This window comes from Chelonoidis abingdonii, chromosome 13 (assembly GCF_003597395.2).
Source record: "Chelonoidis abingdonii isolate Lonesome George chromosome 13, CheloAbing_2.0, whole genome shotgun sequence".
Classification (NCBI taxonomy): Eukaryota; Metazoa; Chordata; order Testudines; family Testudinidae; genus Chelonoidis; species Chelonoidis abingdonii.
The window spans coordinates 4,507,312-4,531,464 of NC_133781.1; the positions used below are offsets into that span (position 1 = coordinate 4,507,312).

Here is a 24,153-nt window from a genome sequence, read left to right on the forward strand (position 1 = left end):
TATAGAAAGGATTATTCATGGACGTTGCTACATGAGAGCTCAGCATCAGTGATGAATCCAAGAGCACTCCTAGACTGTGAAATGAATTGGCCAATTGTGGGTAAGAGCTGGTCAGTGGATGTTCAGAGCTTCTCAGGAAGTAATAATCAAATTCCCATCACAACGTGGAATCTTATCTCAGCCTTTTGCTCTGCATGCCTCTGTCCCAGAAAGGTGATTACATTCTTTGCTTTAATAACTATTCCATATCCCCAGTATATGGCCCCTTCAGCCTGGCCTGACTCGCTGACTTTCATGGGAATCAGCAAAGGTGTTACTCACTTCACCCATCCCTAGTAAGGACACTCCTAGGGTTTGTAGCCTCTGTGGATTCTCTGATGCCTAATAAAGGCTGAGCTGTACCGGAAGTTTTTCCCGCACTTGGGGCATTCATAAGGTTTTTCTCCTGTGTGGATTCTCTGATGTTCATTACAGATGGCTCTATCCCGGAAGCTTTTCCCACATGTCAGACATTTGTAGGGTTTTTCTCCTGTGTCGAGTCTCTGGTGCCTAACAAGTTGCGTGAGCTGACGGAAACTTTTCCCGCACTTGGGGCATTTATGTGGTTTCTCTCCCGTGTGGATTCTTTGGTGTTTATTAAAGGTTGACCGATCCCTGAAACTTTTCCCACAGGTCAGGCATTTATAGGGTCTCTCTCCTGTGTGGATTCTCTGGTGCGTACTGAAGGTGGATCTATCACTGAAGCTTTTTCCACACTCATGGCATTTATAGGGTCTCTCTCCCATGTGGATTACCTGGTGTGCAGTGAGGGTTGAGCTACAACTGAAGCTTTTCCCGCATTCGAGACATTTGTAAGGCTTCCCTCCCGTGTGGACTCTCTGATGTTTGGTGAGGTTTGAGCGCTGGCTGAAGCTTTTCTCGCAGTCAGGACACTTATACGGTTTTTCTCCTGTGTGGATTCTCTGGTGAATAATAAGAAATGATTTCCAAGGGAAACTTTTCCCACAGTCACCACATATGTGAGGTCTCTCTTCTGTGGGAACTCTCTGGTGAACAGATTCTTTGATTTTTCTGACTCCTCTGATCCTCTGCATGGATTTATCCCATCTCTCCTCTTGGTTGTTTCCCTGCTGTCTCTCCGGCCAGTGCTGACTCTTACGGACGTCTCCCCACTCAGGACTCTGGGAAACATCTCCTTCAGCTCTTCCCAATGCCATCCCATGTGGCTCCAGTTGTTCAGAACCTTCCTGCTGAGGGTTCTCCTCCTTGTTCTCGTTCACTGTCTCCTCACCTGCTGGAATAGAGAGAGAATCCGGACAGGTATCAGTCCCTGTGCCACGAGAAAGGGAACCTCAGAAAAGGGAATGAGAAAGTGGGGAACAAATCAGAATAAGTGGGGGGGGAGATGGAAATATCAGTATCTGACTTCTTCCCCCCCCCCCCCCAAAAACAAAACAAAACAAACCTTTCCTCACTGGAGAGAGATCAATTCTGCCTTCGTTCCATTACAATATCGATGTGGAGAGGGTCTAAAAGGCTGGCTAGGACTGGTGAAAACCCATGAGTGACATCTGTCCCGAGAATACAGAAATTGGTTTCTGAGGGTATGTCTACACTATGAAATTAAATCAATTTTATGGAAGTCAATTTTTAGAAATCGATTTTATACAGCTGATTGTGTATGTCCCCACTAAGCGCATTAAGTCAGCGGAGTGCATCCAAACTACCGTGGCTTGCTTCGACTTACAGAGCAATGCACAGTGGGTAGTGTGGCAAATTGACGGCACTATTTTGATGGGTCTCGCGCTTTCTCTTCTTTGGGGAGGGTTCAGAGCACCATTTCTTGCCCCTGCAGTGGAATGTTAACTGCCCCACTAGTGTCCTAGAGGAGGGGAGTGGAGAGGGAGGGACGTGGGCCCGTCCTCTACTCCAGGTCCCAGCCCAGGGGCCCTGAGGATAGCGGTAAACCACTTGAACTGACACTTCCTTCCCCTGGCCTACTTCCCTCTCCTGCCCTTCACTTGTGGGGGGCTTCCTGTTCTCCCTCTGTACAAGCCAGGTGCCCCTTTACCTAGGGTCTTGGACTTCTTAGCTCACCGCAGCACTTCTCCAAACTGTCCTCTGCTTCCCTTCAAACTGTCCTCTGCTCCAGCACCAATTCCTCTCTGCTCCAACTCCTTCAAACTGTTCTCTGCTCCGACTCCCACACTGTCTGATTGAAGCAGGGGTTTTTATCATGTGACTGGCTTCAGGTGCTCTAATTGGATTCAGGTGCTCTAATTAATCTATAGCAAACGTTCTTTCCCTTACAGGGAATAAGGCTCCCTTCTAACACTCTCCTGCTGCCCTCTGGCTATGCTGTATCACATATCCCGCCCCCCTGCTCAACACCATGGGGTGGGCTACTTGGGATGAGAGGCAGCGTTGTCACGATAGGCCATCAGCGTTGCCATGTTGGCTTCCAGCCCTATGCTGTGCCCGGAAATGGAAGGGCTGCAGGGAGAGGAACCCCCTAATCACTTGTGCATTCTTCTCCTTGTTTCTGTGCATCCACCGGAGCGGGGCGTGGTCTGTCACGAGGGTAAGCTGTTGCTCCAGCAGATAGTACCAGAGAGTATCCATAGCCCATTTTACCGCCAGACATTCCTTTTCAACAACAGCGTACTTCTGTTCCCTGGGGAGGAGTTTCCGGCTGAGGTACAAGATTGGGTGTTCCTCCTCCCCAACCATCTGGGAAAGGACGGCTCCTAGCCCTACCTCCGAGGCATCTGTTTGTAGGATGAATTCCTTCTCGAATCTGGGGCTGAGTACTGGATGGCAGCACAGGGCTGTCCTTACACCTGCAAATGTTTCTTCTGTCGTATCAGTCCACTTTACTATCCTGGGGCCCCGAGCTTTTATCAGATCCGTCAATGGCCCTGCCCTTGTGGCAAAATGAAGGATGAATCTCCGACAGTATCCTACTATCCCTAGAAATGCTCTTGACCTGCTTTTTGCGGACTGGTCGAGGCCAACCTTGTATTGCCTCCACTTTGTTTCATTGGGGTTTCACCAAACCTCTCCCTACTACATACCCAAGGTACCTGGCCTCAGCTAGTCCTATCACGCACTTGTGAGGGTTAGCAGTGAGGCCAGCCTTCCGCAGGGCATCAAGCACTGCTTCTACCTTTCCTAGGTGCATTTCCCAGTCAGGACTGTGGATGACTATGTCACATCCAGATAGGCGGCGGCATACTTGCATGGGGTCACAGTAACTTATCCATAAGTCGTTGGAATGTTGCAGGGGACCCCATGGAGTTCGAAAGGGAGGACAGTGTATTGAAACAGGCCATCGGGTGTAGAGAAGGCAGTCTTTTCCTTGGCATTTTCAAAAAGCCAGGGGAATTTGCCAATATCTTTGGTCAGATCCAGAGTGGTTAGGTATCGGGCCTTGCCTAACTGATCAACTAGCTCGTCAATGCGTGGTATCGGATAGGCATCGAATTGGGATATTTCATTCAATTTCCGGAAGTCGTTGCAAAACCTCAGGGTGCCATCAGGCTTGGGGACTAGGACGATAGGGCTGGACCACTGACTGTGGGATTCTTCAATAACCCCGAGTTCCAGCATCTTCTTTCACTTCCGTCCTAATTTCTTCCCTTTTAGCTTCCGGTATTCGGTATGGTCTTATCGTCACCCTTACTCCAGGGCTGGTGACAATATGATGTTGGACCAGTGTCGTAACGGGCCTGGTTGTGTACAGAACACATCCTGGTTCCGTTGGATCATATCAATGACCTCTGTTCGTTGTTCTGGGTTAATTCAGGAGATATCTTTACCTGCCCCTGTGGGTCGTCTGTCTGGGGTGGAGCTCCTCGAATGACCAGGCACGTCTCTCGGTCACCAGGGTTTCAGTAAGTTGACGTGATAGATTTGCTCTGGCTTTTTGGCGGTCTGTCTGGTTGTCTGACCTTATAATCCACCTCCCCAATGGCTTCCACTATCTCATATGTCCATGCCAGCTGGCTAGGAGTTTGCTTTCTGCAGCTTGCACTAGCACCATCACGTTGTCCCCTAGCTGAAATCTCGCCTGATAACTTTGCCCCAACAGTTGTAATATGTCCGCTGGGTCCTCTTGTGCTTTTCCAAATGTTCTCGTACTATAGGGGTTACTCGAGTTAGTCTCTCTCTCATCTGTGTCACGTGCTCAATGACATTCTTCCTGGGATTGGGTTGTTTTTTCCAAAATCTTCCTGGCAATATCTAATATCAGAAACCTAGTGTCGGACCCCCGCATGCACCAAACGATGGTGTCCGTTATGTAGTTCAAAGGAGAGAAACCAGTGGACGCCTGGGGAACTTCCTGTATATAGCAAACATTAGATACGGTAGAAGGGTATCCCAGTCTTTTCCATCCTGGCTACCACCTTACCGGATCATACTTTAAGGGTACGATTAAACCGCTCGACCAGTCCATCTGTTTGTGGATGGTAGACTGAGGTCCGTATGGCCTGGATGCGGGGAGTAGGGCACATAAGTCCTTCATTAATTTTGACATGAAAGGGGTTCCTTTGGTCTGTCAGGATCTCCTTAGGGATGCCCACTCTGGCAAAACCTGCAGTAGTTCTTTTTGCTATTGCCTTGGATGTGGGGTTTCTTAAAGGAATGGCTTCTGGATATCACGTGGCGTAGTCAAGGATGACTAGTACGTTTCGATGGCCCCGTGCCGATCTTTCCAGTGGGCCACTATGTCCATAGGCTGATCCTCTTCGAAAGGGACTTCAATAATAGGCAAAGGTACTAATGGGGCCCGCAAGTTAAGGTCGGGCACTATGCAACTTGGCATTCAGGGCAGGAGGCACAATAGCGCTGGACTTCTGCGCGTATCCCTGGCCAATAAAACCTTCTTAGGATTCTATCCAGTGTCTTGTCTACCCCTAGATGTCCCCCAAATAGATGACTGTGAGCTAACTCTAGTACTGCCCTTATGTGTTTCTGTGGGACTAAGAGTTGCTCTACTTCTTCCCCTTGTATTTGATCTATCCTGTACAAGAGATCGCGTTTGAGTACATAATATGACCTTGGGCCTTTGATCTTTCCTTCCACAGGTACGCCATTTACTTCCACTACCTCCTCCCTCATATTCGCATATAATGGATCTTCGGTCTGGTCCTGCCCGAAATTCTCAAGTGCAGTACCGATCTGACCTACTTCTAGGGGGCCTAATTATACTCTTCCCCCTGGGTTGCTCCTACTTGGGCTAGGTACTGCCTCCGAGTCCTCTCTGGCTTGAATTATCTCCTGGCCTCTTGAACGGGTTCGCCTAACCACAAGGGAAGTTTTTTGGTTCTGAGCTAGAATCCTCGTCCCTAATCTTTTATCTGCCCTCCTTTCCCGCCTAGACTTTCGGGGTCTCCCAGGGTATGAGAATAACTCTGGAGCAAATTCGGCAAACATTGGGGTGAGGTTATCTGTAAGTGCCTCCATCTCAGCCTGGAGGTTGCTATCCTCCCCTGGCTCTATTGGGGTAAGTAAGCTCTCAAACCCAGGGAAGTCCCTACCAATTAAGACAGGATAGGGGAGCTTGGGGACCATCCCTGCAGTCACCCTGGTAATATTCCCCTGGATCTCAATCCGTACCGGTATTGTGGGGTAGAAATTCACGGTGCCATGAACGCACGTTACCCCTGTGTTTTTGGCCCAGGTTAGTTGGTCTCGCCCCACCAACTTCCCTGAGACCAGCGTGACAGCACTCCCAGAATCTATTAACGCTGTGGTCTTAATACCATTCATTTTCACTGATCTTGTATACCCATGTGAGGTCATTGTGACTCCTACCAGGCCGATTAGGCCACATTGCTCCCCGTAATCCCCCAGATTACACTGCATAGGCACCTCCTTGTTGGGACATTGGGCTGCTATATGCCCCAATTACCCCCACTCATAATACCGCCCCCTTATTCCGGTTGTCACCCTCTGCCTGAGGCTATTTGGCTGGCCCCCCATCTCTCTTCCCAAACCTCTAGTCCCTTCTTGGCCTCGGGCCATTCCTCAGTATCTTTCCTCCCTGTTACAGGTCTCCTGTAGTTCTCAACAGTCTGGGACCATGGATTTGGGGTTGGCTTCCTGGTTTGCCATATCTCCCCGCCTGGGGTCTGGAACAGTTCGCGGGCTGCCAGTTGTCTTTCCACGAGGGAGACCAACTCATCATAGGTGGAGGGGTCATTCTAGCCAATCCAAGCCCGGAGGCCTGGTGGTAGCCCCCACATATACCGGTCCAGTACCAGGAGCTCCATCATCTTCTCAGAGCTGAGGGCCTCAGGGCGCAGCCATTTCCGGGTCAGGTGAATCAGGTCAAACAATTGTGATCGGGCTGTCTTGTCCTCCATATACTGCCACTCATGGAACCTCTGGGCTCGCAATGCTGTCGTTACTCCAGATCTGGCCAGGATCTCTGCCTTCAGCTGGGGGTAATCTGCTGTGGTCTCTGCGGCCATACCGTAGTAGACCTTCTGGGCCTCCCCACACAGGAATGGGGCGAGGATACTAGACCACTGATTTCGGGGCCAGGCCTCCCGCAGGGCTGCTCTTTCAAAAGCCAGGAGATATGCCTCCACATCATCCTCCCGTGTCATTTTCTGTAGGCAATGGCTGGCCCGTATGGTCCGGGTCCCTTCACAGCTGCGGTTCAGTTCCATAAGGGCCTTCATCTGGTTCACCAGGTCTTTCAGCAGGGCTCGGTCCTGGGCAGCCTGACTCATCAACAAATGATTAGTTTCCTGCTGCATCCAAGTTGCCTCCTGTTGGGCAGTTGCTTGGACCCGGGTAGCCTCCTGCTGGGCCGCGGTGGCTTGTATTAGGGCCTTGACTACGTCGTACATCTTAAGGATGGGAGGGTTTTGTCTAACCCTGGTTTAAGTCCCCAGCACGCAAATCCCACTCCTCACACCACTTGTGGCAAATTGCCAGCACTATTTTGATGGGTCTCGCGCTTTCTCTTCTTTGGGGAGGGTTCAGAGCACCATTTCTTGCCCCTGCAGTGGAATGTTAACTACCTCACTAGTGTCCTAGAGGAAGGGAGTGGAGAGGGAGGGACCTGGGCCCGCCCTCTACTCCAGGCCCCTGCCCAGGGGCCCTGAGGATAGCGGTAAACCACTTGAACTGACACTTCCTTCCCCTGGCCTACTTCCCTCTCCTGCCCTTCAGCTTGTGGGGGGGCTTCCTGTTCTCTCTCTGTACAAGCCAGGTGCCCCTTTACCTAGGGTCTTGGACTTCGTAGCTCACCGCAGCACTTCTCCAAACTGTCCTCTGCTTCCCTTCAAACTGTTCTCTGCTCCAACACCAATTCCTCTCTGCTCCTTCAAACTGTTCTCTGCTCCAACTCCCACACTGTCTGATTGAAGCAGGGGTTTTTATCATGTGATTGGCTTCAGGTGCTCTAATTGGATTCAAGTGCTCTAATTAATCTATAGCAAACTTTCTCCCCTACACGGAAGGAATCCTCTTCAACCCTCTCCTGCTGCCCTCTGCCGATCGCTGTAATCACATAGCTATCGCCCGTCCCACATCCCACACCCATCGGAATTTCGGGTCAAGCCCCAATGCGATGGGCGCAAAAAACACCATGCAGTAGTGTTTGTGTACATGTGCTCAGTGCACCTCCTCCTCCATGAAAGCAACGGTTGCCATCAATTGCCGCCTTTTCCCGGGTTACCACATGCAGACGGCCCTACCGTGGCAAGCAGGAGCCGACTCAGCTCAGTCACGCACTTAAAAGCTCGCTGGTCACCGTTTGCTGACTAGTCAGACAGCAGAATACCAACATTCCATGAGTGATTGCTGCTGCTGTGTGCTCCATAATACTGTGAGAGTAAGGAGGAAGTTTAGGCAGGCTGGGAGGTTAGGCAATCGCTGCTCCAATTTTGAGCAGACCAGAACATCAGACAATTAAAGAGCACAGGAAGGCGCCTGCACATCAGAGAGGCTTTGAATACCACTTCATGACTGCCAGGCACGGGGTGTGACAGTGTGGGTGCTACTTGATGCAAACCTGCTCCTTTGTGAGTTAATCCCTGTAACCAAACCACCCTCCCCTCTCAAAAATCAAGTAACTTTTTTGACACATGCATCTATGAACTAAACAAAAAAAAAAAAAAAAAAAGAGATAACGGACAAGATAGCCCGGGTGAGGTGGGGGAGGAGGGAAGGACATGGCCACATTGCTTATTGTAGCCACACTAAAAATCGAACTGTTTGAATGACAGCCTTCTATTGCTTGGGCCATCCTCTGGAATGGAGTGGCTGGGTGCCCAGAGCCTCCTCCCCGCGTTCTTGGGCATCTGGGTGAGGAGGCTATGGAACATGGGGAGGAGGGTAGGCGGTTATACAGTGGATGCAGTGGGGGTCTGTGCTCTTGATGGCTTTCCTGCAGCTCCAACAGACACTTCATCATGTCTGTTCGCTCTCCCATTAGCCTCAGCATCGCATCCTGCCTCCACTCTTCATGCTCACTTAATTCTTTCCTGGGCTCTGCCACTGAATGCCTCCATGCATTAAGCTGTGCCCTATCATGCGGGTGGACTCCATGAGCTCGGCAAACATGTCATCACGAGTGCGTATTTTTTGCCTCCTAAACTGTGATAAACTCAGGGACGGAGATGACAGGGGGAGCATAGAAACATATTACGCTCTACGATTCTGGGGGGACTGCATGGTCACCTGTGCTGCTCAGTTCGCCACATTGACCAAACAGGAAATTAAATTCAAAAGTTCCCGGAGCTTTTCCTGTGTACCTGGCTAGTGCATCCGAGTTCAAAGTGCTGTCCAGAGTGGTCACACTGGAGCACTCTGGGATAGCTCCCAGAGGCCAGTACTGTCGAATTGCGTCCGCACTACCCCAAATTCAACCCAGCAAGGTCAATTTTAGCACTACTCCCCTCACCAGGGAGGAGTACAGAACTCAATTTTAAGAGCCCTTTCAGTTGACAGAACGGGGTTGGTTGTGTGGATGCATTCATTTTAAAATTGACCTAACGCGGCTAAATTCGATCTATCCGCATAGTGTGGACCAGGCCTGTATCCATTCAGTCGATTCCTTACCCATGTGGACATCTTTCAGGATCTTCCTTTCCTCGTAAGCCTGGAGCTCAGGGACCCACGGCTCCTCTCCTAGTTCCAGCCGGGAGATTACGTGAGGTTTGGAAATTGGAAATCCTGTTTGGGGAGCAAGGAAACACGTGATGATCTTGTTCATTAAAGTCAGTGCTGTTACTACTTCCAGATCCAGGATATGAGTAGTCACCCAGATAGGCTCCTTCCTCTCTCCACCCCCACCCTAAAGGGACTGTGCTATAAATCGTAAAGGACACTTTCTGGAGCAAAGGTTCATCCACTCTGCCTAGGAAATGGGCCTTACTTATTCCCTTGGGGAGCTAAGAAAATTTGTTACACTTTCTAGGTATCGAGGCTACAGTTAAGGCTCTGTCACTGCCAGTTATTCCCTCCTCCTTCCCCTGCAACACATATGCCCATATTCCTCCAGAACACAAGCCAGAACAGGAAGATATTACAGAGGGCTTATCTACCTGGTCAGTAAGCCAAAGTGTGATTGCAGCACACCATCTGTTGTGCACTAACTGTCTGTGTGGACCCTATTACCATGCACTGAAAGTTCTGTAGTGTGCATTCAGGTACCACTCTTAGTCAAGTGTGCAGAAACAGGGTCTACACACCTATTCAGAGCACGGTATGGTGCTGCACTGTAGATTTACACCTTGACCTGATGTGACCCAGTGACCACTTGGTGTCAACTGGCAGAGGGCACAGAGTGTACTTAGGGTTTTACAGGGGTCCCCTGGGTCAGAAATGTGCATAACTGCTCACCAGAGGGCAACAGCTGAGTCTCTACTGAGATCCAGTTACTCACTGATCATTGTAAGCCTTGTCAGATGTATGCACGAAGTTGTGTGGCTACACTGACAACTATGTGTAATTGATGGTCTTGGAGTTAGGGCGGGTCACCAGGAGGTGACATGTCTTGGACAGGTTCCTTTCAGGCAGATTTCAGATACTTATCTCCCTCTCTGGTTATACATGCATTGTCTACCTCACAATGGAGGCCAATCTGCAGACTGAGTCAGGTGCCAGTCAAAAGGTTGCACAATCTAGGAGAGCGCAGAGGGGTGCCCTGTTTATGGGCAAAGACACCGAATTGTTAGCATACAACTGGGAGCATACAACAGCCAATGTTACCTCTAATTTTTTCCATCCATGTGCAGATGTGTGTCACCAGTAGAAATAAAAAAACCTTGATATATATTTTTAAAAAGTTACCATAGGGATAATTACTCCAACCAGGGCAGGTTAGGCATTTTAGAACTCACTACTCAAAGAATTAAATTTAAGTGTAGAGAGAAATAAAAATTATGAAATGCATAGACCAGTCAAAATATTAAAATAACCCACTTCGAAAGAATAAAATTACAGAGAATATATGTGCATTACAGGAAGTACCAAGAAGTAACAACAGTAATGCAAGTATGTGTTGGGAGGTTAGTGTGAAAGAGAGAGAAAGTGTGTGAAAGAGAGAAAGAGTGAGAGTGTGTGTGTGACACAGAGACAGTGTGTGTGAGAGAGACAGACAGACACTCAGAAATAGTGTAGGCTGAGCTAGGCTGTGTCCCTTCTCCCCTGCTCTGCAGAGATGGGGTACAGGAGCAGTGGGATACTCTGACATCAGTACCCTCCTTTCCCCGCCCACCTCACCGCACAGCCAGCAGGAGGATCCTGGGAGCAGCTACAGGACAGAGCAACGTGGGAGGAGGGGCACCTGAACACATGCTGCCAGCTGTGCGTGCTCTGCAAATCAGTTGGGCAACGTTTGATTCTCTCCTGAGCAGCCGCGCAAGCACGCAGCTTACAGGGAACACAGGTCACAGCCAGCCGGGCTGTGGGATGCTGAAAGGACTTTGAGTGAACATCACTCTACAAGACATGAGTGTATCTAATTCATTAAGGCTGTAGCTTTCAAAGGGACCCAAGAGAGTTAAACATCCAGCCTCACTGATCCAGTGTCTGAGCCCCTTACAAATTTCCAGTCTTAATCCCTCTGGTCCCCACTCTCCCCCTGTGAAATGAAGATAACCACCCACTCTCCGATTGTCTTCTCTTCTTAGATGGAAATCGCTTGGGAGCAGGGACTGTCTCTTCCTGTGTGAATGTTGGTGCCCAGAATGACAGTAAGGGGGGTCCAATGGTTAGGGCTTCGGCCTCAAACTCAGGAGATCTGGTTCAGTTCCTTGCTCTGCCACAGACTTCCTGGATGACCTTGTGGCCATCACTTAGACTGTCAGTGCCTCAGTCCCCTATGAGTACAACAGGTGTAACAGCAGCTCCCTATTCCACAGGGGCAAAGGGATAAATATGTTAAATACTGCAAGGTGCTCAGATAATGGAGACCCATATAAGTACCATTATGGCACAACTGGCCCTGATGTCCATTGGAGAGGGCAAGTGCTGTGGTAATTAAAAATCTGTCTCCTGCACCAGCAGCATAAGGTTTACATGAATTCCTGCTTCTGAAGGATCTCTCCATGCTTGTGTGTAATCCATCACCAGCTTTATCCATCCCTGAGCTAGCTGTTGCAGGGACCGAGGAACATGGAGGGTGAGACCCAGGGACCTTTCAGTACCAACTGGCAGAGGATACACAGGGTGCATAGGGTTGTACAAGGATCCCCAGGGGCAGAGAGATGCACAACAGTTCACTGATGGGTGGCGTGCAAGGTCTTTACCAAAGGCCAGTAGCCTACTGGTCATCAGAGAAATTATGTATCTTTATTGGAAATTATGTTTGTAGCGCCTTGGAGTTAAGGCAGGTCACCAGGGAGGAGACATATCTCAGAAATGTTCCTTTCAGATAGGAGCTAATTGTTGCTCATCTCCCTGTCTGGCCATTTATGTATCATATCCCTCACGCTGTGTGCCTCACACCGTATGTCTGTTTGCGTACTGAACCAGGTGTGAAATGGAGAGATTGTGAAGTCTACGAGAGGCAGAAATCTACAGGTAGAAAAAACAGCAGGGAGTGTCCTGTTTATGACTAAAGACAAGAGACTGAACTGGCTTATCTTGGAGTGCACAGAGATGCTCTGAATCCTTCAGCTAGGAGGCAAACTGATGCGCGCTTGTCTCATGTGAAAAGGGTCACAGCCTGCCGAGCTGTAAAGTGCTGCAAGGATTTTGGGTGAGCTGTACTTTACTGGACAGGAGAAAATCATGTTAATTAAGTCCCGGCTCTAGAAGGCATGTTTTGATTTTATTTTCTATGGAACTATTTGTTTCCAATACTTCTACTTGCTTTGACTTGGAAGCATCACAGCCATGCATTAACTGTCTAGAAAATCACTACCAGCCATGTCGCTCCTCAACAAAAGCAGAACAGGAAGCCATTTCTTAAGACTGTGAGCTCTTTGGAGTGGAGATTGTCTCTGTGATGGGTGCACCAGGCCCTTTGAGGCCCCCTGCTAGAGGCCCCATGGTCCTACCACACCCCACTCCAGGAAAGGACCAGCAAAGGTGGGTCCTCCAGGCCTGCCTACAGAGGCCACAGTCAGAGCCCACCAGGCTCAGATAAAAGGAGCTGCAGGGGCTGAGCAGGGCAGTAACTGGCTGGGACCAGATAGGTAAAGACAGGAGTTCTGCTCTGGCCAGAGGACCTTGACAGGCTGCATTTACTGGAACTGGAGAGAGAGGCTGAGAGACTGTAACCCTACAGTAATGGGGGAGGTAAAGGGCCCAGGTAAAACAGGGAGCGGTATGTGGTTGCTGTTTATAGGGTTCCTCGGTTGCCACCTGGAGTAGTGGGCAGCCTGGGTTCCCCCACCAGCCACTGGCAAAGTGGCCTAATCCAGCAGCAGGGGACAAGACTCCTTGAGAGGCCCCAGAGAAGGGCAGAATTGAATAGGCCCAGAGATGGGGCTGAAGACCTTCCCCCACCATCTATGAGATCCGCTCTGCCCACACAGCATCCTGAACCAAAAACCAACCTTTCCCTCTCTTCTTCTACTGTAGAGAGATACCTCACAGAATACATTCAGACCATGAATCATATCCTCCACCCTCACTGTGCCCCAAAACCCAGCCCCTCTACCTGCAAGGAACCATCATTTCAGAAGGCTCAGCCATGTCCAGGAAGAAACACCAAGAATAGCATCCTCCTTCTATGAATTCAGCACATTGGCATGGGAGGTAGCCATTAACAGCAACTGAACCCAGCCCCATGACTCTGGTCCATGCCTTTCCTGGCTGGTGGAAGAGAATCAAGAACATCTGGGGCCTCCTGCTAACACAGCTGGCTGGGGCAGACTAAGACAAGACAGAGGGGAAGCACATTTGAAAATGTGGCTGCTGGGGACTTAGGCAGGGCTGAGGCATGAGACATGTTCATGTATCAGATGGCAGAGGGGTCAGAGGCACCAAAGGACGGAACATTCCCTAGGAATGGGGGAGGGATACTGAGAATCTGTCCCTCTTGAAAGCCTTAGTTGTAGGAAGAGTAGCATGATCATTACGTCCCTGAATTTCCTGTCCTAATGGGGTGTGTGTGGAGGTCACAGGCCTTCACAGACAGGAGCTTGGGACTATTGGGGCAGATCCCCCTGAGATCTGGGGGGATCCATGAAGAACCCTGCACAGAATCTGACCCCGATGCTTCAGAGACACTCATACACACACCAAGTTTTAATGCCTGAGGGGGCAGGAATCCTTACCCAGTGAGGTCACAGTCTCATAATTCTCCCGCATGACATCCCTGTAGAGGGCTCTCTGACCTGGGTCCATCAGAGCCCATTCCTCCTTGGTGAAATACACAGCCACCTCCTTGAAGGTCACCAGCTCCACCGCAGCCATGTCACTCCCTTGTTACTCAGGAGTGTGGGATAACCCGGGCTGGGACCTATTCCACAGCCTGTCAGGGTGAGAAGGGAAATTGAGGCCATTTCCGAAGGGTCTTCAATGCATTTCAGACGCCGATTCCCACTAGGTTCTTTCCCTGTAGACGTTGCCTGGCGGAATTGCTTGAACTTACTGTGTGTGGATTTAGCAGGTTCCTAAGTGCCTTACAAGAACCACAATAGGCACGTAACCTAACAGCCTCCCAGAGAGGGGATCCCAGCTGTGGTTCCCAAGCAGAGATAGGTGCCACTCTGCAGTCTGAATTGAGGCCGCTATCTCTGAGAAAGGGGTGGGCTTTGGATACATCCCTGTCATCAGCATCTCCATGGGCTAGCTCAAGCAGCTTCTCACCTAGCATAGGGGCCTTTGTGGATCCCCCTCCTAGGCCACTATCTCTGCCCAGTCACTGTACAGGGAGTCTGGGCACCTCACTCAGTTGTGTGCATTCCATTGTTACTCCAGTGATTGTTTACATGCCAGGAGGTGTTTGTGATGCTCGGTGTCACAACACCCCAGCCCCTTTGTGCATCTGGACGCAGGAAGTTACTGAGAAGATCCCTTAATTGCTCTTGGCTTGCACAATTTCAGAATCGAAGGCGCCTCTTTGGGGGATCCCCCTGACACTGTCCCCGGGGCAGCACATTCCCCCAGCAGTTCGGGGACCAGGCAGAGGCAGGAACTGGCTTTTCCTCTCCCCGCCCCTCACCTTGTCCCAGGAAAGTCAATCTGCCCCAGGGGTGCTGCATGAAATGGGGCTGGGTAGGGCTGGGAGCCGGGACCTCCCTCCCCACTGATCGCTCCTGATGCCCCTGCCAGTCTCTCCCCTGCCCCTCCCCTCGAGCTGGGAGACTCGGTCCCTGGCCTGGCCCGAGGCGTTCGCTCCCCGGAGCTGGCTCGGCTCCTGCAGGCGATGAGGGGGGCAGAGCCGGGGGGAGGGTCAGGGTGGGCAGCAGCTCTGGGACTCGCAGACCCCCGCCCCCCCGGGAGCAGAGCTGGGGCGAGGAGGGGCCGGTGGTGCAGAGTCACTTTCCTGCCCGGCCCCAGCCCTTCCCCCGGGTCTCGCCCCTCACCTGCAGGCTCCGGCTCAGGGGCTGGAGTAAGACAGAAACATTGGAAAGAGCTGGGAGAGTGCCTATCGTGGGGGGATGGATGGACCGTTAATGAGATGAGGGATAGGGGAGGAATGACATACGAGAGAACACAACAGTGGGGAAAATTCATCATCAGCCTAGCTAGATGTCTGTATATTTGGTGCAAGAGTATGGGAATAAGCAGGAAGATAAACTAGAAAAGGGCTAAAATCAAATAAACACAACTAGACAGCCCATCAGGGTGGTCTAAGGTACTGAATATAAATTGCCAAGTGGACGTTGGAATCTCCATTATTAAATGATCTTTTAAGGATGCAGGTTAGATCGAACAACGAACACCTGTCAGCCCGGATGTGTCCTATAGATAATACTTAGTCCTGCCACTGAATGCGTGGGCGACTGGACTTGGGAGACCCTCCTCGAGGTCCCTTTCAGCCGTCCAGTCCATCAGTTCCCCCATCCCTGCAACCCTTGGGGCAGGGAGGGGGCAGAAGATTGGATGGGAAAATTTGGGAAAGGGGTTGAATGGGGCAGGAAGGGGGGAAGAGGGCAGGGCAGCAGGGCCTCATGGAAGGGTGGAGTGGGGTGAGGCCGAGGAGGGAGGTGTCAGTAAATGCGCCCTTGGCCATGTAAGTATCCTCATTGGTCCTCATCTTTGACTTTGAGACCTGGTTTACACTATCTGGATCTAGTGCTCTGACTCAATGAGTGACATGGAACTTATACAACTGGAAGTCTATACCATTGATCCAATCAAGAGTGCCTATTTACACGCATTTGAAATCTAACCGCATTTGACCCTATGTAGCAGCATCAATTTTTACACCCAGGTTGAATCTGCCTCATTGGAATTCACGTGGAGAGTAAGCAGTTGAATAGTAGATGGCGGAGATCCATAGAATCATAGAAAGAATTAGTGAAAGAGACCTACAGAGCCCATCTATCCACCCCTTTTGCTCAAGCGGCAGACCAGCACCAATAAGATCCAAAGAGAGAGATACATATACCGTCCATACCGGACCATCATCTTCCAGAGCGGAGGCCTCAGGGCGCAGTCATTTCGGCAGGGAATCAGGTCCAAAACAATTGGATCGGCTTCTGTCCCCATAATACGCCACTCCATGACCTCTGGGCGCGAATGCTTCGTTACCCCAGATCTGCCCGGACCTGCCTCCGCTGGGGAATGCGCTGTGTCGCTGCGGCTATACGCGTAGTAAGCCTTCTGGCGCCTCCCACACAGGAATGGGCGAGATACCGACCACTGGATTTCGGGCCAGCCCCGCCAGGGATTGCTCCTTAAAAGCATGGAGAATGCTCCAATCATCCTCCCGTGTCATTTCTGTAGGCAATGGCTGGCCCGTAGGTCCGCGTCCCTTCACAGCCGGTCATTCCATAAGGGCCATCTGGTTCACCAGTCGTTTCACATGCCGGTCCTGGCCGCCTGACTCATCAACAAATGCAAGATTTCCTGCCGCCACGTTTGCCTCCTGTTGGCAGTTGCTGACCCGGGTAGCACTCCTGCTGGCCGCGGTGGCTTGTATAGGCCTGACTAACGCTGCGTACATACTTAAGGAGGGAGGGTTTGTCTAACCCTCAGGTTAAAAGTCCAGCCACGCAAATCCCACCCATCACAGGTTAGCCACTTGTGGCAAATGGCCAGCATAGTTGATGGGTCTCGCCGCTTTCGCTTTCTTGGGAGGGTTCAGTAGCCACCATTTCTTGCCCCTGCAAGTGGAAGATACTCACTAGTGGTCCCTAGAGGAGGAGGAGAGGGAGGTACCGTGGCCCGCCCTCTACTCCAGGCCCCTGCCCAGGCCCTGAGATACGGTACCATTGAACTGACACTGTCCTTCCCCTGCTACTTCCCCTCCGCCCTTCAGCTTGTGGGGGCTCTGTTCTCTCTGTACAAGCCAGTCCCCTTACCCTAGGTCCTTGGAACGTCGACTCACCGCAGCATATCGTCAAATGTCCCTATTGCTTCCCTTCAAACTGCTCGGCCCACCACCAATTCCTCTTGCCTCCTTCAACCGTGCTCGCCCAACCCCTACATCGTCTGATTGAGCAGGGGTTTGCATGTATTGGCTTCAGTGTGCTCGAAGGATCAAGTGCTCTAATTAAGTCCATAGCAACACTTTCTCCCCTACACGGAAGGAATCCTCTTCAACCCTCTCCTGCTGCCCTCTGCCGATCGCTGTAATCACATAGCTATCGCCCGTCCCACATCCCACACCCATCGGAATTTCGGGTCAAGCCCCAATGCGATGGGCGCAAAAAACACCATGCAGTAGTGTTTGTGTACATGTGCTCAGTGCACCTCCTCCTCCATGAAAGCAACGGTTGCCATCAATTGCCGCCTTTTCCCGGGTTACCACATGCAGACGGCCCTACCGTGGCAAGCAGGAGCCGACTCAGCTCAGTCACGCACTTAAAAGCTCGCTGGTCACCGTTTGCTGACTAGTCAGACAGCAGAATACCAACATTCCATGAGTGATTGCTGCTGCTGTGTGCTCCATAATACTGTGAGAGTAAGGAGGAAGTTTAGGCAGGCTGGGAGGTTAGGCAATCGCTGCTCCAATTTTGAGCAGACCAGAACATCAGACAATTAAAGAGCACAGGAAGGCGCCTGCACATCAGAGAGGCTTTGAATACCACTTCATGACTGCCAGGCACGGGGTGTGACAGTGTGGGTGCTACTTGATGCAAACCTGCTCCTTTGTGAGTTAATCCCTGTAACCAAACCACCCTCCCCTCTCAAAAATCAAGTAACTTTTTTGACACATGCATCTATGAACTAAACAAAAAAAAAAAAAAAAAAAGAGATAACGCGACAAGATAGCGGGGAGTGTGGGGAGGAGGGAAGGACATGCCACATGCTTATTGTAGCCACACTAAAAAGCGAACTGTTTGAATGAAAACAGCTTCTCTGCTTGGACCATCCCTTGAATGGAGGGCGGGTCCAAGCCTCCTCCCCCGCGTCTTGGGCATCTGGGTAGAGCTATGGAACAGGGGGAGAGGGTAAAGTCGGTATACATGGATGCAGTGGGCTGCCTTGATGCTTCCTGCGCCCAACAACACGTCAGCATGCGTTCGTCTCCATTACCGCAGCACGATCCGCCTCACTCTTCATGCCACTAATTCATTCCTGGGCTCTGCACTAATCTCCACATAAGCTGGCCCTATCATGCGGGGACCCATCGAGCGCGCAAACATGTCATACGAGTGCGTATTTTGCCTCCTAAACTGATAAACTATCAGGACGGAGATAAGGGAGCATAGAAAACAATATGAGCCTAGCGATTCGGGGGCGCATGGTCACCTGTGCTGCTCATTCGCCACATGACGCAAACAGGAATAAATCAAAAGTCCCGGAGCTTTTCCGGTGTACCTGGCTAGTGCACTCCGAGTTCAAAGTGCTGTCCAGAGTGTTCAACGAGCACGCGGGATAGCTCCCAAGCATACTGCGAATTGCGTCCGCACTACCAAATTCAACCCAGCAAGGTCAAGTTACACTATCCCTCACAGGAGATACAGAACTCAATTTAAACCTTCCAAGTTGACAGAACGGGGTGTTGTGTGGATCATTCATTTAAAAAATTGACTAGCGGCTAAAATTCGATCGATCCGCAGGTGTGGACCAGCCTGACATGTCAGTCATTCCGCCCCATGGACAGCCTTCCAGATCTTCTTCCTCCGTAGCCGGAGCTCAGGACCCCTCCACGCTCTCTCCTAGTTCCAGCCGGAGATACGTGAGGTTTGGAAATGATAATCCTGTTTGGGAGCAAGGAAAACACGTGATGACGTGTCATTAAGCAGTGCTGTTAACTTCCAGATCCCAGGATATGAGCTACACCCAGATAGCTCCTCCTCCACACCCCACCCTAAAGGACGGCAGCTATAAAGTAAAGACTACTTCGGAGCAAAAGTTCATCACTCGGCCAGAAATGGCCGTACTATGCCTTGGGAGCTAAGAAAATTTGGTTACACTTTCTAGTATCGAGGCACATCGTTAGCTCTGTCACTGCATTAATCCCTCCGCCTCCCCTGTCAACACATAATGCCCATAATCCTCCCAGAACACAAGCCAAACAGAAATATAAGAGCTTATCTACCTGGGCAGTAAAGTCCAAAGTGTGATTGCAGCAACCATCTTGCACAACGCTGGTGGACCATAACCATGAACGAAAGTTATGTGCATCAGCGTACCACTGTAGTCAAGTGGCAAGAAACAGGGTCACAACACCTACAGAGCACTAGGTGCTGCACTGTAGATTTACACCTGACCTGATGTGACAACAGGACTGTGTCAAACTGGCAAGGCACAGAGTGACTAGGTTCAGGGTCCCTGGTCAGAAATGTGCATAACGCTCCAAGGGCAACACGAGTCTCTACGACAATCCATACTCACTGATCATGTAAAGCCTGCAGATGTATGCACGAAGTGTGTGGCTACACGGACAACATGTGTAATGATGTCTGAGTTAGGGCGGTCCACCAGAGGTGACCAGCTTGACAGGTTTCCTTTCAGGCAGATTTCAGATACTGATCCCCCTCCGGGTATACAAGCATTTCTACCTCACAATGGAGCCCATCGCAGACTGAAGTCAGGTGCCAGTCAAAAGTGCACCAATCTAAGAGCGCAAGGGTGCCCGCGTAGGGCAAAGACAACCGAATGTACAACACGGAGCATACAACAGCCATTTACCTTAATTTGTCCTCCATGGCAGATTGTGCACCAGTAGAAATAAAAAAAACCTGATAAATAATTAAAAAATACCAGGATAATACATCCAACGGGAGGTAGGCATTTAGAACTCACTACTCAAGAATTTAAATCTTATAGTGTAGAGAGGAAATAAAATTATGAAATGCATAGACCAGTCAAATATTAAAAAACCCACTCGAAAGAAAAATACAGAGATATAGGCAGTACAGAATACCAGAAGGTAACAACAGTAAGCAAGTATTGGAGTAGTGGAAAGAGAGAGAAAGGTGGAAAGAGAGAAAGATGAGCAGGGGTTGACACAGAGACAGGGGAGAGGATACACGACCAGACCCAGAAAAGTGGAGGCGACTAGCATGTCCCTTCCCCTGCTCGCAGAGATGGGTACAGGACAGTGATATCCTGACCATCCGTACCCTCCTTCCCCGCCCACGCTCACCGCACGCCAGCAGGAGCCTCGGAGCAGCTACAGACAGAGCAACGTGGAGGAGGCAACCTGAAACAAGCTGCCTAGCTGTGCTGCTCGCAATCAGTGGCAAACCCGTTGGAATCTCCCCTCCTGAGCATCCGCGCAAGCACGCAGCTTACAGGAACACAGTCACCAGCCTAGCCTCTGTGGATGCGAAAGGACTTTGACTGAACACATCTAACAACGACAGAGTGGTAGCTAACAATAAGACTGTAGCTCAAAGGGACCCAAAGAAGTAAACATCCAGCATCACGGAAGCCAGTGTCTAGCCCTTACAAATTCCAGTCTTAATCCCCCGGTCCCACCCGCCCCGTGAAATGAAGAAACCACCCACTCTCGCGATTGTCTCTCTTCTAGATGAAATCGCTGGGACAGGACGTCTCGTCCTGTGTAAATGTTGTGCCCAGAACAGACATAACGGCCAATGGAGGGCTCGCTCAAAACTCAGAGATCTGGTTCAAGGCCTGCTCTGCCACAGACTTCCTGGATGACTGTGGCCACACATTAGACTGAGGCCCATCAGTCCATAAGTACACAGGTGTAACACAGCTCCCTATTCCACAGGCAAAGATAATATTTCAAATACGCAAGGCTGCTCAGAAATAACCCATAAATACATTATGGCACAACGCGCCCTGATCCATGGAGAGGCAGTGCTGTGGTAATTAAAAATCTGTCCCTGCACCAGCAACATAAGTTTACATAATTCCGCTCGGAATGGACTCTCCATGCTTGGGAATCCATCACCAAGCTTATCCACTACCTGAGCTTAGCCGTTGCAGGAACGGAGGAACATGGAGGTGAGCCCAGACCTCAGACCGACGGCCAGAGATACACAGGGTGCATGAGTGTTGTACACAGGACCCCAGGGGCAGAGAAGAGCACAACAGTTCACTGATGGATGCGTGCGAAGGTCTGACCAAAGGCCCAAATACCTACGTCATTCAGAGAAATAGTAGGCTTATTGAATATTGGTAGCGCCTGGAGTAAGCAGTCATCCAGAGGAGAGACAAACTGCAAAATGTTCCTTCAGAAGGAGCTAATTTGCTCATCTCCCTCCCGCCATATGATCATATCCCTCACCTGTGTCTCACACCGATGTCTGTTGCTACTGCACAGGTTGAAATGAGCGAGTGAAGTCACGAAGCAAAAATCTACAGTAGAAAAAACAGCAAGGGAGTGCCGTTATGAGAAGACAAGAGACTGGAATGCTATCTTGAGGCAACAGAGAAGGCTCGAATCCGTCACTTAGCGCAAAACTGATGCGCGCTTGTCCATGGGAAAAGCACAGCCAGCCGAGTGAAAGTGCGCAAAGGATTTTGTAACTGTTACTATTACTGGACAATAAAAATCCAGTTAATTAATCCCGGCTCAGAGCAAGTTTTGATTTGATATTCTATGAACTAGTTTCCAATACTCGAACTTGCTTGGACTGAAGGATCCACAGCAGGCATTAACGTGCGGACATACTACCAGGCCATTTCCGGCCTCTACAAAAGCAGAACAGAAGCCAGTCCGGAGACGGTGACTCGTTTGGGAGTGAGAGTGTCCTGTAGGGCACACAGGCCCTTGAGCCCTCAAGCCTCCAATGGGCATATCCACACCCCCCCAGAAAGGACCTAGCAAAGGGTCCCTCAGGCCTGGCCTACAGAGGCCACAGTCAGAGCCTCACAGCTCAGAAAAAGGACTCAGGGGCGAGCAGGGCAGTAACTGCCGGGACCAATTAGTAAACAGGAGTTTCTGCTGGCCAAGGACCTTCGAAGGCGTATTTACTGGAACGAGAGAGAGGCGAAAGAACTGAACCCTACATAATGGGGAAGGTAAAGGCCGCAGGAAACAGGCCGGTAAGTGTTGCTGTTTATAAAGGGTTCCTCGTTGCCAACCCTGGAGTAGTGGCAGCCTGGTTCCCTGCCACCACCACGCGAAAGGGCCTAATCCAGCAGCCGGACAAGACTCCTGAGAGGCCGTCAGAGAAGGGCAGAATTGAAATAGCCCAGAGATGGGCCTGCGACCGTCGCCTTCCACCATGCTATGAGATCCGCTCGCAACACACAGCACCTTGTAACCCAAAAACCAACCTCCCTCTCTGCTCTACTAGTAGAGAGATACCTCACATCAGGAATACATTCAGACCATGAAATCAATCCTCCACAATCACTGGCCCTAAAACCCACCCTACGCCCTGAACCATATTTCAGAAGCCGCCATGTCCAGGAAGAAGACCAAGAATCAGGCATCGCCCTTCTTGAATTTAGCACATTGGCAGGAGGTAGCCATTAAACAGCAATGAACACACCCCATACGCGCCAATGCCTCTGCGTGATACGAGATCAATGAACATCTTGGGCCTCCGCAACACAGCTGGCTGGGGCAACAAGACAAGACAGAGGGAAGCAGATTGAAAAGTGGCGGACTTAGGCAGGCTGAGGCATAGACACGTCATTGATCAATGGCAGAGGTGATAGGCACCAAAGACGGGAACATTCGCCTAGAAGGTGGGGAGGATACGATAATCGCCCTTGAAAGCCTTAGTTTTAGGAAAGTAGCAGATCATTACGTCCACGAATCCTCCTAAGGGTGTGTGTGGAGTCAGCAGCCTTCAAAGATCAGAGCTTGGGACCAGGGTGCAGCATCCCCCTGAGATCTGGGGATCATGAAGAACCCTGCACAGAAACTGCCCTATGCTCAAGACACTCATTACACAACCCAAGTTTAAGCTAGGGCAGGAAAATCCTTACCACATGAGTCACAGTCTCATAATCTCCGCCGCACTGACATCCCTTAAGCTCTCTGAACCTGGTACCATCAACCGATTCCCTTGTGAAATACACAGCCACCCCTGAAGGCAACAGCTTCCACCGCACGCCATTCAAGCTCCCTTCGTTACACAGGAGTGTGGAAACCGGCTGGACGTATCACAGCCTTGTCACGTGACAAGGAAATTTGAGTGCCATTCCAGAAGGCCTTCAATGCACTTCGACGCCGATTCTCCATCTAGTCTTTCCCTGAGACGTTGCCGCTTGGCGAATGCTTGAACTTACTGTTTGGATAGCAGTTGCCGACGTGCTTACAAGAACCACAATAGGCACTAACATACACCTCCAGAGAGGGACCCAGCGGGTCCCAAGTCAGAGATAGTGCACTCGGCAGGCGAATTGAGGCCATGGCTATCTCTGAGAAAGGGGGCTTGGATACATCCCTGTCAATCACATCTCCATGGTAGCTCAGGCAGCTTCACCTAGCATAAGGCCTTTTGGATCCCCCCCTAGCCACTATCCTCCCAGTCACGTACAGGGAGTCGGGCACCCACACAGTGGTCATTTCCATTGTTACTTTCATCTCCATGATGTTACATCAGCAGTTGTGAGCTCGTCAAACACCTCCACAGCCCCTTTGTGCATCCTTGGACTGGCAGGAAGTACTGAGAAGATCCCTTATGCTCTGGCTTTGCCAAATTCAGAACGAAGGGCGCCGCTTTGGGAGTCCACCTGGACACTGTCCCCTGGGACACACATCCCTCAGCAAGTTCGGTGGACCAGCAGAGGCAGGAATGGCTTTTCTCTCTGCCCGCCCCTCCACTTCGCCTAGGAAAGTCCAATCGCCCAGGGTCTGCATGAAATGGGGCGGGTAGGCGGGAGCCGGACCTCGCGCTCCCCACGATGCGCATCCGGATCCCTCTGCCAGTCCTCCCTGCCCCTCCCTCTCGAGCTGGGGAGACTCGTCCCTGCTGGCCGATGGCGTTCGCTCGCCCGGGAGCTGGCTCGGCTTCCTGCAGCGAGAGGGGGCAGAGCCGCGGGAAGTCAGGGTGGCAGCAGCTCTGGGACTCGCAGACCCCCCCCCCTGAATCGAGAGCTGGGGCGAAGAGGGCCGGTGGGCAGAGCACTTCCTGCCGGCCCAGCCCTTCCCCGGGTCTCTCCCACTGCTGCAGCCCGGCCAGGGGC

The 24,153-nt window shown here is 51.0% G+C and overlaps 2 protein-coding genes across 3 annotated transcripts in view; both read right to left on the minus strand.

Moving 5' to 3' along the window:
* LOC116825935 (uncharacterized) overlaps positions 1 to 24,153 on the minus strand; it is a 299,602-nt gene that overhangs the window by 203,263 nt on the left and 72,186 nt on the right. The window contains exon 1 of one of the 2 annotated variants that reach the window (XM_075072005.1): positions 14,639 to 14,668. The exons of the other annotated variant lie outside the window; for it this stretch is intronic. The gene's annotated coding sequence lies outside the window, so the exon portion shown is untranslated. Of the gene's footprint in view, positions 1 to 14,638; positions 14,669 to 24,153 lie in introns of those variants that run through there. 2 annotated transcript variants of the gene reach the window in all.
* LOC116837182 (uncharacterized) overlaps positions 1 to 24,153 on the minus strand; it is a 233,574-nt gene that overhangs the window by 142,790 nt on the left and 66,631 nt on the right. The window contains 1 exon segment of the mRNA XM_075072051.1: positions 403 to 1,038. Within this exon segment, the coding sequence (XP_074928152.1) occupies positions 403 to 1,038 (636 nt within the window).